The sequence below is a fragment of the Plectropomus leopardus genome, chromosome 2 (genome assembly GCF_026936395.1).
Source record: "Plectropomus leopardus strain MGB_pleo_1.0 chromosome 2, ASM2693639v1, whole genome shotgun sequence".
Taxonomy (NCBI): Eukaryota; Metazoa; Chordata; class Actinopteri; order Perciformes; family Serranidae; genus Plectropomus; species Plectropomus leopardus.
Genome location: NC_142177.1, coordinates 23,299,631 through 23,315,312, shown reverse-complemented (window position 1 = coordinate 23,315,312; position 15,682 = coordinate 23,299,631). Strand labels below are relative to the sequence as shown.

The window sequence follows — 15,682 nt, the reverse complement described above, 5'->3', positions numbered from 1 at the left end:
AATATGTAACAGATGATGAATGTATAATCAGCCAGAGGATGTTATGTGCTATGTTTTAGCTAAAAAAGCTATGTGCAGCTCCGTCAAACTCCCAGGTATTATCTCATTTGTTATTTTGCAGAATACAAGACGTGAATGGGGGTCAGTTCATTTGTAATGAGGGTGGTCCGCCGGCTGTATTCATATTCAAATTCATACTCTTAATTTCTTTTGTTAGCAACATTTAAATGTGGGAATTTTCCTCACCAGCTCTTTATCTCCAGTTGTCGGGGTTAATTATCAAGTGTTAATCCTACCCCTTATTGTCATGTTAAGTTGTTTTCTTTTCCTTTTCTTTATTTTTTACTCACAAGGCATTAAGTGCTCCTGGCAGGTGCTCGCTCTCCGAGCCGGCGTGAATGAAATATGAGCTGCAATGTCAACTGAACTTGTCACAGACAAGCTGGGATGAATTAATGATAAGAGAGCAGAGGTGTGTTTTAATGTGTTCTCCCTCTGATGGAGGGTCTCGGCGAGCGTATTATCGCATACTGTACACCTGCTGGTTTTTGTATAAACATGGAACAGAGAAAAAGGTGGATTAGAGATAAGGTGATGCATTCATAGAGAAAATCTCCTAATTCTCAGTCTGAAAAAATGAATAGGACTGTACGTCACCTCGACTGTTATCGAGTGACTTTTCAGAAATGTTGTAATTAAATGTGTTTAGACTTTTCCACTTTAAATTTGTCTTACCTTTAAAGACTTGCTGCTCTTTGAGGCTTTGCCTTATATTCTACACTTTTCATTCAGATGAAGAAAACCTATTCCTCCTTTGAAAGACCTTCATTTCCAGTCATTTTTTAAAGGGATTAGAGGCGTCTGCGGAAAATGATGGAATGTCTGTCGCTTTTCACCACAGTTCAACAAGCCCACTGATAGAACGGGACTTGTATTAGTTATTCCAATGTTGATTCAAGCATAGATGATTCTGAATGATCAATGCCTCCAGCGGAACAAAAATATCACTTGCTCGTTTGATGGCCTCTTGAAAATTTGCAGAAAAAAATATAGGGCTGTTCTTTAACCACACACACATACACACACACACACACACACACTTTTTTTGTGATTATTTATTCTCAAATTGTCCCTTAGGCTAATGTTCCATTTGGCATTTCACACCTCCCTTTCCCATAAATGAACCATCACAGCCATAAATCACTGGACAAACAGAGACTTGTGCAAACCCTGAAAGGTTCAGAGATTTATGTAACACATTCATGTTTTCCACTTCCTCATTTTAGTACTCCACTGGTAAAGCCTAGCTAATAAAAGGTCCTATTAATATTTCCTGTTGCTTAGCAACGGCAGGCAGCAAGTAATAGCATTCTGTGGAAAAATAGATGACCGATAAGGAAAAATTCAATTCTTTTCTCATCTCCTGGGAGAAAGTGCCTTATTTCTCTGGCAATGTGATATGAAACTGTAGTTGTATATTAAGAAATATCTTAAAAGAAATATAGGTTATTTTCCAATTTCATCATTTTGGGGGGATTTTTATTGCAGGCTAGAACGGCAGCTCATCTGTTTTCTCCACCCTGATAAAGTCAATTAACCTATCGGATTAAGCTAATCACAGGATAAGGTGCCGACTTAATTTCTTTCTTTTTAATCAGAAATTCTAAAGAGATGGTGTTAAATAACATACAAGCCGAACTTTGAAAGGATCAGCTCTGTGAAACAAATTGCATTTCATTTATATTGCAGGTATAATTTAAACTTGTTTTGCACAAACACAGGCCGGCTTCTACGGTATATGGATGCAAAATCTCTTCTAATAACGCCGCTTATCAGTGTGATCCCAGGTAATGGAAGAGGATCTCCACAGTGACAATTTTCAATTTAGATAATTCATCACATCGTATTTCAAAAACAACTGAGTAAAAGATGTGTTATCGCACACATGTTGTTGTCAGTGGTCTCCTTCATGCCATAGATGTGATCAACAGCGGCATTCAAGCAGAGAACAGAAGCTAAAGAAACAAAGGCAGATTCAGCCGCAGCAGATAGCCAGTGTTATGAAGCAGATACATAGATAAGGGATTTCATATTACACTTAGCCACGGGCCCCTGCGGAGATTTATCATGCCATGAAATCGTGTCCATATTGCACTGTGCCCTATCTCAACCATCCATCAGCTCATTCTGCTTTCACCACCAGGAATATTCTGCCCTGGTGGCGGAGAGCCGTCCCATGTCATCTCACTCAGGGACGTCTCCCCTGCTGTGCCACCAGCCACCAGTTCAACACAACACTGCCACTCTGTCTGCTAATGTGCACGAGAGCCGCGGTGATTAAAACACTTTGTGTATTCATGTAACACAGTCCGCACAGTGTGTTGAGTTACTGTAATCCAGCACCAAGAGGCACAAGCTACAGAATTCACGGGCATTCATCCTCAATCGTGGAAAGCAGGAGAAAATAATTTGAGAAATGTTGAGATGATTGTCACAGTTTATATTTGATATCAGAATATCACCAAAGACATAAAGTGTCAGAATATCTCTGCTGTATAAACATTTTTAGGTATCTATAGGATTTAATAAAAAAAAAAAAAAATCCAGTCGAATCGTGATCTTAAAATCAAAACACTAATCGAATAGTGGATTTAAAGATTCATAAACCCTCTTAGTATAATGAAATTAAAATGTATTTATATTTAGGAACTTCTGACAGTAGATTAATCCACTATAAATCGATATAAAGGGGGAAAAATACTATGATATTCAGTGGAACCACTAGAATCTTAAAAAATGCCATGATACAAATTTTAGGTCACACCACCTCGCACTAACTTAACATTAGCATTGTTTTCTATTTAAAATTCGTGCCTGTTTTCATTATCAAGACACAGGTGAACAATAAAAAAATAATACTGTGATTTACAAGCAGATTTTTTTGATTATTATTAAAGTCTGAGTATTTAGTTAGTTCATTGTTTTAGTTTTAGTGAATGACTTTTAAGGAGTCAGAAGTGAGTATATTTGGATGAGAGGCTGGAGCTGTAAAGGAGCTGACTCACAGACCGTAGCGATGCCTCGCTCACACAAATATGCCCTGTCCTTAATTACGCACAACCGTGGGCCTCAATCTTTGAAAACGGGTGAGTTAGATAAAAAAATAAAATAAAATTCTCCCCCCTACAGTTGTCATGAATATTGAAATTAGCTGTAGAGACCCAAATCATTTCTTGTACCAGGCTGTAAACATGTTTATTTTGACAAACTTGGGCATTTTAACATGGGGGTCTGTGGGGATTTACTCTGTTTTTCGAGCCAGCCTCAAGTGGCCAGTCAAAGAACTGCAGGTTTTGGCACTTTTGCCTTGGCTTCATTTTTCAGCCTCGGAGATTGCCACTTAAACAAAACACAAAAACAGTCACAACTTTACAAACACAATACAAACAAAAAAATAAAAACATACACCAACAGGGAAAAAATGGGCTGTTGTCAATTCCAGTCTTACTAATTAGGTAGAACCAAGTCCAGTCCAGAGGGGTCCACCGTATCCTAGACTAGTTGCCATATCTTAATAAATCCAATAATATTATGATGAAGGGTGCAGCGGGTTTCAGCGTATACTTAGTACCAGTCATCCAGTGTGGGGAAATATTTTTTGTATTAATTTTAGTTATCAAAAGGGACTCTTAAGGGAAGAAAATCGGTTGCTTATTTGTGTTTTCTTTCAATTTTCTTTTACAAAAATTATTTTTCTGAGCCGTCTATGTAGCAAAACATTCTTTTTTTACTTGAGTGATTTGAGTTGTCCTGCCACAGGAAACAAGATGTGGATGTACAGGGACATTACATCCATGAAAACCTGTATCAAGTGTCAAACAAATCTTTTTTTTGTTGGTGAAAATCATTAAAAACAAAAACATTAAGCCTCTTATAAATTGTACCTCAAGGTGTGATTGCATGTACCATAATAGAAACAAGTTCATTTGTTTGGCAGTCCGCTATCTGTTGCATTTGTTATAGTTCAAAGCTAGAGAATAAGGTGAAGATTGCTTCTGTCACAAATGTGTGAAATTTCTCTAAGCGGATTTTACACGTATGAAAATCCCCTCGCCATGACCTGCACTGTGCAGCACATACAGTACAGAACTGTATGCACCTTATACTTTTCATTTGTGATCTTTCTTGTTTTTGTGTTCATTATTTCTGCATCTACGTTCGTTTTTTTGTTGTTCTTGTTGTGTGAGTGCGGGCATGCCCACACACACACACACACACACGCACGCACACACACACACACGCACACACACACACGCACACACACACACACACACACAAAGTGTGTTTGACACGGCAGTGAGGAGTCTCATTAGTGGGAGCAGAGGAGCCTTGCCTTCTGCTGTCAAGAGTGTGTGTCCCTACCGCTCCTCACAGCCGTCTCCTACATGTCATGTCAGGCAAGGCTCTGATTCTCTGACGCCGTGCTTTGTGAGGTGAGCTCAGAGACACGCCCGGGCTGAGAGGGAGCGAGACAGGGGGAGAAAGAGACAGTGAGAGAGAATAAAAAAGACTGAAGAACAGAGAGGGAGAACTGGGGGGTTGGAAGAGAGAGGAAGAGAGGGAGAGAAATAAAAGCAAAGGAGGTTCTGACATTAGCAGTAATGAGGAACATGGAGGATGGTGCCGAGGGGGACATCATGACATTACTATCTGCAAATCAACCACTGCCTTGTTGCTGCCACAGATTCACTCTGAAAGGCGTTCAGGGTGGCACAGTACTTTTCAAACCGAAAGTCAATCACAACCAGGGACGTCAGCCTCTTTGTACAAACGCTTCCAGCTATACTCTTAGATTTAATCATTAATAATAATAACAACATAAGCAGTATTAAAGGCCCCATGTTTTAAAAAGTCAGATTTTAATGAAGTTGCGATGTCACAACTAAACTTTCCAAAGCTGGTATCTCCTGCCTCCGTGCCATTACAGTCATTCTGTAACGTCAGGACATTTATCGAAAACTACTGTAAACCCACTTGTTCACAAACGCTTACAGCCTCTAGTTCACTCATCTCCAACAATCATTAGTATTATTATTACTGTTCTTGTTTTTCTCTTTATTATTCATTTTATTTATTTATTCATTCATTCATTCATTCATTCATTCATATATTTATATTGTCTTACTTTTAAAATGGCCTTGGGTACCTTGAAAGTTGCTATATAAATACAAGTTACTAATATAATAATAATAATAATAATAATTATTATTATTATTATTCCCCGGATGCAATGACAGTACAGAGATGCCGATAGAACAGTTTTGGAAGACCAATCGGAGCAGACTGGGCTTTTTTTTTTAGGAGGGTACTGAAAGAGAGAGGCGCTAAAATTGTGTTTCAGAGAGCGGGTCAATACAGGTATATTCAGGCAGATTGTATAAAACAAATAATGTGTTTTCTGAACATTGAAGCATGTAAACAAGTTCTGGTACAAACCAAAAATACAAATATAAACCTGAAAATGAGCATAAACTAGGACCTTTAAGTTCTTCTCACTCACAGGAAATTAAAACACCAGCACAAAGGCTGGTAAAGCTGCATAAAACTTGACCTTTTTTTCATTTACTTTTGTTATAACTTCTGTCTTTTTATTTTTATTTTTCTCTGTATCTGTATGGCACAGCTTAAAAGTCATTCAGGTATTTTATGAAAATATCAAAAGTGCTGGCACCCACTCTACTTGGCTTTGAGAGATGTAGTGGCAAAGTCCATTTCAACAGCGTGGTTACTTAAGACAGTCATGGAAATTGCTTTTTCTCTCTTTTCAAGTTTGTGTTAAAAACTCGTAATTATTTCCTTACGCTTGCTGGTTTGTGAGCTATTGCAGTTTTTCTGCCAGATTAATTACTTGATCACAGTTCAGCGCAGGAGGTGCAAGAGCAACTATTTCACATTTTTCCTTTTGACTAGCGCGTAATTGGAATGATTGAAAGTGACCTTATAGTGTCTTGTTTTGGCAACATGGATCGACTGCCAAGCTGTTAAATAAAATGAGGTTTTAATGGTGTGTTGGTAGATGCAGTTGGCTGCTAGTACACCTGGATCATGGCATCGTATTACAGCTGAATCAAAGTCTCCTTGTCTCACTGAATGATATTTTATAAGTCGTCTTGGCTTAGTTTTTAAAATGCATCCAATTAAGCTTCGACAAATTCTTAAAACGCTTATGTTTCTGCTTCCTCTTGAACATCCCAGCATCTGCTGCCCATCATATCTCCTTACTAAGCATCTGTCTGATGTCACAAGAAGGCAGAAGCAACGTTTTGCCTTTGCTTTCATACTTAAGTAGCGTATGATTCATAAATCCACTCTCTTATTAATTCTCCTCAGCTTGTGTAAATGACCCTCCTGGGTATATATAAGCTTGATAAACCGAAGACATGGATGAAGGGAGAGAGAAGAAGAGAGAGAGAGAGAGTGAGGAGTGGGTTAAAGAGGGAGGGGTGGAGGCTCCAAGGCTCTTTGAGGAACAGAGTTGTTAGTGCTTTGCCCTCGGGGTGAATGAGAAGTAGCTTTGAGGGCTGTGAGGCCCAGGGTTGGCTCCCCACCTAAAGGCGTGTTTACCACCGTGTTGCGCGGCGGCTGTGCTTTTGAAGGATCAGTCTTGAACGCGCCTCTAATTAAAGCTGTCATGGCTGGGTGCCTGCAGGGATAATGTTCTATTATTATAGTCATTTGTTTCAATTAAACGCTGGGTGATTTTACAATAGCAGCCGTGAACCTGTGTGAGTGAGCCATCACTCTAAACAAGATGGCTCCAGTCAGGCAGGGAGTGAGGGGAGGGAAGTCTCAGGACTCTCAGACGCATTGATCACCACGTGTTAAAGCAGGGATTCAAAGTCTGACGGCGCTCATTAAAGAAGGTCAGCAGGTTAAGTTTCTTAGATATAATAAAAACTGACATTGTGCAACGTCATTAGCAATCACATTTCACCTTTTATTTTCACTATGGGGGATTTTCTGATAACTGTCACGATCGCCAGCTAAAGTGAAACTAAAAGCCAGCCCCAGATTCACTTTTGTGAATCCTCACTGTATTTGCTTTGTTTTAGGAGCTGTTACTTGGATGTATGCTACTTACAGTCTGGCAGCTAGATGCTACCTTTTAATGAAGCCCTGACCTCACCTGAACACTGTGAGGGTACACACCCATAAACACCCCGAATGCAGAAAAAATGACAAAAATAAGAAAATACAGGCAGAAGAGGGCAGTATCTCTGCAAAAAATGACACCGCAACACACTTCTAGTGGGTCATAAGTGATAATTGAAAGGGATTACTTCTTGTTTTTTAGGAACATCCAGCATAGTATATCACTGAAGTGAGTGGACTAAAAGTGAATTGAGTATGCAGTTCATTTTTAACGTTTTGTATTTTCAACAGTAATACAATAATGGAATATAAAGGCCTACAACTGAAACAAGATATAATCACAACCACAAAACAAAAACAACAAAAATGATTAAATAAGTCAGCAATAGCAGTAGTCACAGCCAGTTGAGCTTACAAAATGCAGTTTACTGCCAATATTATTACTCCTCAGTGGTAAAGAAGTATTCAGATCGTTCACTTAAGTAAAAGTAATAATACCAAAGTTACATTTAATAAATTTGTTACTGTTAAACTGAAAATGTTCCTTGAGTAAATTTATGCAAGTATAATATGGAAAATGTATTAAAGTATTAAAAGTAAAAAAGAAATCAGTGCAGAAAATTTTAAAGCAAACTTAATAAATCAAAAATAATTTAAATTATTTATAGGAAAAGCAGAAAGTCATAGTTATTTAGATAATATATTAATACTACATGTATTTATTTTCATATACATTAAGTACCTTGAATTGTTTTTGCATGAAACATGACAAACAACTATCAAAATACATTCATAGTCTATCCTCTAACGGTTGCACTTACGTATTTTCATACGATTTGTGTGCAGAAATCTTAACTTGTAAAGTAACTTATGTTATCAAATCATTTTTGTAGAATGAAAAAGAACAATATTTCACTTCAAAGTTTATTGAAGTATAAGTAGAAAGAAGTATGAGATTAATTTAAATAGAAAAAAAACTCAACTTTGAACTTGAGTAAATGCACTTAGTTAAATTCCATCACTGTCACTCTTAATCGATTGTCTTTATACTATTAGTCCCTTAAAAACGCATATCTCTCAATGCCAAAATGAATGCAAGTTTTCCAAATAATGCTAAAATAGGAGGTTCTTCATCTAACCTTTTTTGCAATATTGTGTAGCATGCAGCTGCAGCACACAAAGCGATTCTAGGAATGCATCTGCATCTACGTCCATAATTGGATTTTAATCCTAATACAACATGATGTGGATTTAGAGGTATATATATATCCCAACTACCTTCTTAATCTTACTTTGGGCTGACAGCCAAAAAGTTACCAATTTGGGTCATGACCACATAAGATGACTATATGTGTCGGCACTTAATTAAAAAGCGACACACGCTGCAGATTTATTTAGTTATTTTAAGATGATGATAAATTTCTGATTGATTCTATAGCATCAAGAGACTGGTTTATTATGATACCAGGGCAATAAAAGCTTGCATAGCAATCAAGTCGCTTATTTAAATGATTAAACAGACGCCACTCTGGTATAATCATCATGAGGACGGAGCAAGGTTAGCTGCTTTGCTCTCCGCTGGTGTGAATCTCTCCTCTTTCTCCTTGTAGCTGTATAGGGCTCTCTTCTCCCCTTTTCTCATCTCTGTGCTGGTGGTCAAATCCCCTTAGCTAAATCAAATGGTGCAGGCAATTGGAGCGGCCGTGAAACCATTTCAAAGGTAAGGTCAGCAGGAGCAGGGGAACAATGGCTTTGTGATATTCCATCTCACACACAATGTGCTACACATAATTGGAAAGCCTTTGTTATTTGACTCCCATTTGACTATGATGTACAAGATGTGAATACAAACACGACAGGCGTAACGATGGCAGAGGAACACGTTCACACCGAGTTTCCTGGCTTTACATCACAGTTTAGGTCTGCCTGGCTGCTCATCACCAAAAAGCAATATCTAACTGTCCCCATGCTAACTTTGGAGATGGATTTTAGTACTTAGGTCATATGGGTTTTTTGTATCCTTTTTCCCCCCTACTTTTTCCCTCTGTTATGTCTTTTTGCCTCTCTCTCTCTCTCCCTGTTCCAGCGTCCTCTTTCCCTTCCTCTTACTTTCCCTCCTCTCCATTTATGAGAAACTCTGATCTCCTGGGGCTTTACAACAAACAACTAAACTGCTGGAGGTTAAGCACAGCTATGACAACACCCAAGAGAACTCAGAATCCAACGTTATGAATAATCTAAATATATAAATTTAGGGCACTGCATTGCTCAAGTTGGCACTTATTGGTTTATGGGTGTACCACAAAATACAGCAGAAAAAAAATATAACGGCTTTGAGCAAAGTGTTCAGTAAGTTAGCTGCTCTGATATTAACTACTTGCAATGCTAGCTTTTTCAACCGAAAACTATCTATCACGTCGACCCCACAAAAGAAATAACATAATTTTCATGTTGCATCACAGATCAATTGAGGAGTGAAATTAGTTTTAGGCCTGTTATGTCAAGACCATGAGAAGTCAGTATGAGTCAAATGAGCTCTACACAACATCCAGAGCATCAATATAGCAGCAAACAGCTATTTGCTATGTAAAGATGTAGTGGAGAAATGGCATCTTAAGTAGAGAGTGACAACACGTTCTGTTTGTGTTATATGATCGGAGCTTTTCTTTTCATTGTTGTAGTGTATGGTTCAACCACGCGTGCATGTAAGTCCGCAGTTTACGCTCGCACGTCAAGTACTGCTGATATCAGGAAGGTGTCATTGCAGAGTCCCCACCCTCCAGTTCCACCCCTGGTTAAAACAAGCCCCCAGGAATACCACCTTACTTTGATGCCAGTTTTGCATAGTGGCGAAACCATGCTATCACAGCTTCTGGGTCTGTTGCCTGATGCCATTGGGCTCAGAATACTTTTTATCTGATAGTCTTGCATAGTTAAAGAGAGATTTTTTTTTTGAGTGCCACTGTCCCCGTGAAATTATTCGTTACACTATCAGGATTCTATCCTTTAAGTCCGGTAACATTTTAAAAGCCTGGAAGAGCTGCACTATTAAATCATTGTATCTTCCATTGTATGAAGTTAGCAGAGGGCTAAACCAGAAGTTAGCCGCTTGACCAGTGGCAGTTGGCTGCTTGACCAGCAAAGTCTCCAGAACACTTGCTCTGTGGGCCCCAAGATGCAGAAGATCCAAGTAATTTTATAAATTTGGGGGCTTTTTTTGACATGCACAACTGAGTAACTCTCATAGAAATGAGCAGGGGTCCGTCCTCCAACACTGTATCCAGTTCTTGATAAATCTATGGGTTAAAACCCTTAGCTCTCTCAGCGTTATTGCTGTCTAGTCCTTTGTTCTTGCAGTTGGCACCATTAGTTGCTACCCTATGGCTCAGCCACCTCCATAATGACAACAAGCACCAAACTCCAGGCTAAAAATAAAGCCGAAACCCTCGCTGACCAAATATGATCACTTCTGGCTAAATATGTTCACTTCTGGCTCCAAAAAGCCAAGATCCAAGATGCCAAACTTGAGGCTTCAAAATGACAGTCCACAAAACAATGGGTGATGTCACAGTAGCTACGTCCATTATTTTATACAGATTATGGTTGAGAGTCGTGTGCATACAATCTGTGAATCACACTCTGAACATTATATAGAGCTCCTCTACTAAAGGCAGAAAGGTGTGACCAGTCCTGCTGCCCACTGTGCATCTGCCCCCCCTCACCCCTCCTTTGGCCAGCTATTTGGATGATACCATTAAGAATTAGCATACAGTACCTATGGCAACCGGCAACCTTTGTCAGAGTCTTTCATAATATTTGTACAGCCGTCTGCCGCTTGCTTTATTTAGCTCGGGCTTGATGGCCCTGTGTGATAACTTCTTGCTCTTTATGTCGCGCACAGGTGAAAGCAGCAACTAAAAGCACCCAGAAACATTTTAAAAGATGACATATAGGAAAGACTATTAGAGGCAGATTATCACAGCTGGAGTGTTTTGAGTAATGAGCACTAGTCCTGTGGGTGCTGTACTGTACAGTATATAGCTGCTTTTAGAAACGGTAATACGCACTTTCATACTCAGGAATCAGTGCCTTTGTGCTCGCATTGATGTGTCTTTGCTGTTACAGTAGCTATAGCTTCGACTATCACTTTCATCAGGCTCTCTGCAGTGCAACAGTTAATTTGTTTCTGCATTTTCTGGTGACTTACTGCTTCATTAGTTAGGACAGAGCACTCAGCTCTAATGAAAACGAGTCAATGCTATGAAATGTAAGAGTGAAGATGAAGACCAGCAGATGAAATGTGTGCTTGATGTGAAATAAAATCAAGAAATGCACTGAATTATTTTATATTTTTGCTGAAAATGAATTGTAAATCGACTCATATCAGCAGTAAGACACACTCCCCGCTATGTTCTCCACCATTTTATTATTTATTATTATTACTTTATCATTTTCAAGAATAAGGTGAATTGGTATGTTACATATTTTCAAAATATAAGAACATATTAAAATAGATTCATGTACATTTGTAAGAGCCTGAGTGAGCCTTTTCCGTGTCTGCTCTTACGAGGTGACACCCAATACCCACGATGCCAGGGTGCCTTCCCCTCATGAACTCCTCTGTTCTGCATGTCTCCTTGTTTATATTAAACATGGTGTGGTTCAGATTAAAGGGTGACAATTTTGCCTGGAGGCTGTTGCTATGGAAATGCGTCTGCTATAGCTATGATAGGCCATTCATGTTTGATTAATTGGTTTTTCAATGCTTCTTGGTTTGTGAGGACCCTTAAAGAGCAAGTCCATGGAAAATGGAAAATTAATGGATTTCTATTTCCTTCTCTTTCCTCTTTCTTACTCTTTTTTCCTCTGTGTCTTACTACTTATTTTGCCGAAGCTATTTCCTCATGTTTTAAGAAGTGTAGTGACGGTGTTTTGAATTATGATTGGAAGTTGGAGATTGCCGTGGATGGGGGAGGTTTGAGCTTGGTTATTTGAAATGCAAAAGGAATGTCTTTGTTCATGACTGCCTTTTGTGTGCAGCTGCTGGGGCAAACGCAGAATCTAATGTTGTGTGAATATTATGAGTTTTCAAAGCAGGCCAGGGCCTCGTACAACATTACTTTGTTGTGCATTTTTATTCTAGCAATCTACTGGGACCAATTATGATTAGAGAGCCAAGCCTTCATCTTTGAACCTCCTCTCGTGTTTATCAAGACCTCATATGCTTGGGCCTTTTCAATTTGATCTTTTTAGCACTTCACTAATGTGTAATGTATTATTTAACTCATGAATGTTTAAAAGAGCTAACAAATGCTAGTTCATCACTTTCTGATCTGTAAATTGCCAAACATTCCCATTTATGCCTACATTAAAAGCATCCTTTGGTCCGTGCTCATGTTCTGTCCTGATGCATGTCGGAGAAAAGCTTTTGATGTAGTTATTATTGAAGATCTTTAAAGACGACTAAGAGCAGAACTTTTGAGTCTGATTCTGTAATCACTCTGAAGGGTGTTCTCCATGCGGGGGTCATTTTCCAGCTGTGAGCACTGTTTTCTGTTTCTATTTGCGGGCTCAAGTGTTGAAAAAGGTGTTGTTGAACATGGCAGTAAGTGATATTTTCCTCTTTCATAGCACCAAGTGAGCATAATGTATCTGCAGGGGGTTGATAGGGTTGTTGATCAATGGCATTGACGCAACGATTGCTTTGAAAGATGCTGAGATTTCTGGCTTTTTAAAACTTCATTTTCAGAGGCAGAAAGGTCTCTCACCAAACACCAACCAGGCCACTGTGTCTGAAGGACCCTGGAGGGCCTGCACTTTTTGCATTCCCTTGTTATTGTCAATAGAAGCCAATAGAAAATATGGATTGTACATTTAACATTAATAAATTTTGAAGAAAATGATAATGGCCCTGTGTGCTACAAATGCTGAATGTTGAAGCAATGAAAAATTTAGTGTGAGGTATAGTTCCTTTAATGGCTAGATAACATGGTAAACTCTGACTTGAATAGGGTGAAAATGTCTGTATTAAATTTAAAAGTAGTTTATTCATTGACAAACCTGCGATAACCAGGCACCTGTACAGCAGGACATCTGATAAATTTAAGTCCCATATTCACGTCTAGCTCTGTTTTTGGTCTCTGCCAACTCCTGAGAAAAAATATCTGTCTCTTTAGCTGCTAAATGCTCCAGTGTGATTACCAGCTAGGGGCTAACGGTCTGCCATCTGAGCAGGTATCATACAGAAATATATCTTCCTACAACAGTTTGTGTGGTAGCTTACGCATTAGCATCCTTACTGATTAGATTAGCTTTGAAAAACTGAATTTGCAGTTGGGCATTGTCACATTATTTACTTAATGTAATGTAAGTGACCTTCCAAAGAAACTCAATGTTGACTTCTGGTTTCCAAAGAAACACAAACACAGGTCTCCTGGGTCACAGTCCTGTGTTTGTTTGACCCATCTAACCATCCCGACTGCCTCCCTGCGTGGACTTTGTTGTTCTTTACACTGCGTCAGCTGACCTCCTTCTTTGCTCTGATCATATGAGGGAGGACAGCCTGCAGTGCATAGGTCACACAATCACAGCCTCCTTGGGTTATTTTTTACCAATCCTAGTGCATTACAGTGCAAGTACAAACAGTGAATGAGAACAGCCTGCATACGCTGAGCTTTTACAGCATTTTAGCTGAAAACAGCTGCCTTCTGTGAACTGTGACTCTCACAATATGAAACCACTGAGAATGAGCCAAGACAGTAAAGTTGTGGGCCAGAAAACCGAAATAATGGGTTTAAAATAAGTGAATAATAAAATGTTTCATATAGCGGAGGAAGGAATACTGCTAACAGCTGCTTTAATCATCAACCAATAGCTGATTTCACCTCTTTTAGTTTGTATTTTGATAATGACTTTGAAAAAAAACTTTTTATTAGAAAAAAAAGATTTTTCAAAGTGTATGTTTGGGTCACATTTGTTTGATAGACAGCTGTTGTAGCCTATTACAGTAAGCCGTGCTGACCGCTGCTCTCATCTGACTTCATCTAGCTCCAAAATCTAGATTTTATGGCTTCACTGAGTGAAAAATGTGGCTTTGATATGAGCCTTCAGAAAACTATGAGGACTATGTCAAAAATGCTGTATTTGTGTTTTTCTAGTCTGGTTAGTTGAGAGTGAATGGTATTAGCCTTTAGGGAACAAAGACGTCTTAAGTGTCTGAGTGAGTTGTTTTGGTTGGTTGGGGTTAAGAGATTAGAAGATTAGAAATGTTTTTAGTTGATTAATCATTTTGCTCAGTATGCAAAATGTGTCCCTGTATGACAGTCAGATACCCAAAAAGTAATAACGATAACTTGGCCCCGAGCCTGCATGTTACTGTCTTTAGAAAAGACAGTTGAAAAAAAAAGAGAAGTTTTCTAATCACCAGCCTAAGTTTAACTATGAGACCTGTAAGAGTTTTTTTGTGTCTTTTTTTAGATTTTGTCTGACACAAATGCATATTTCCTCAAATTTGAAAAATGTCTGCATATTTGGCTAATTGGCAAACTTTCATTACTTTGAGTAGAGAAGATAGTAAAGCTGGTGTTCTTCTCTCACCCCAGATGCAGGAGATGGCTTTGCACCACCACCAACAGCAACACCATCACCAGCACCCAGACGGCGCTCATTATAACCACCCCCTGATAAACAGCTCACCTCCGATACTGCCCAACCCCATGAGTGCACTGACCCAGCTAAACCCTCAGGTCAGCCGGAGTGCACTGCCTCATGGCTCCCCCTCACCTCCCGGAAGTAAATCGGCCACACCCTCCCCCTCAAGCTCCAATCAGGAAGAGGAGACTGATCCTCATTCGAAGGTACTGATATAGCAACGCTTGTCTGGCTTGTAGTGGAGGAGTAGGAGGCGAGGGCTTGGCAGCGCTTCTCAGAGATGGTTTCGCATGCTAACTGTAGCGTTGAGTCTAAACAGGGGGCAGCCATGCTTGTGCTTTTTATTGGGTTGGCTGGAAAACTCGCATGGTTGCAAAATTTTGCTGTTGAGGGGAACTGAAGCCATGTTTTTTTTTTTTGTAATGGTGTGTTGGAGTGTGTTGTCACATTTGAAAAGAAAATTGACTTGAAATATTTATTTCATGATTGAATTTAAGTGTAAAAACACAACTTGGTTTAGTTATTAAAATGCTCCCTTTTTTCTTTATTCTGTGCAGCACATTTCCAAAATGTGGTTCACACTTAAAAGCAACACAATCTTCTTTTGGTCCTTTTGTGCAAGATAATTTCCCCCTCTTATAAATTTCCTTTCTAATGACACAGTTGTGAATGGCTGACAATCCATTAACACCATGGCTGTTTGTAAATTTGTTGGCAAACTCTTTCACGCGCACGCCATGAGACATGACGTGAAATGTTTTTCCCTGAAGGAGGGGTGGGCGGTATATCACTGATACTCAATGTATCGTGGCTTGGTCCATGCGGGATGTATAAAATGACTATTCCACAAACATCTAGTATACTAGATTAGACATTTTTT

At 39.1% G+C, this 15,682-nt stretch overlaps 1 protein-coding gene across 4 annotated transcripts in view; it reads left to right on the top strand.

Annotated features, from left to right (window-relative positions):
- tox2 (TOX high mobility group box family member 2) overlaps positions 1 to 15,682 on the top strand; it is a 145,978-nt gene that overhangs the window by 112,939 nt on the left and 17,357 nt on the right. For 3 of the 4 annotated variants that reach the window (XM_088088705.1, XM_088088699.1, XM_042505450.2), the window contains exon 5: positions 14,754 to 15,008. The exons of the other annotated variant lie outside the window; for it this stretch is intronic. In XM_088088705.1, coding sequence (XP_087944831.1) covers positions 14,754 to 15,008 — 255 coding nt within the window. The remainder of the gene's footprint in view (positions 1 to 14,753; positions 15,009 to 15,682) is intronic. 4 annotated transcript variants of the gene reach the window in all.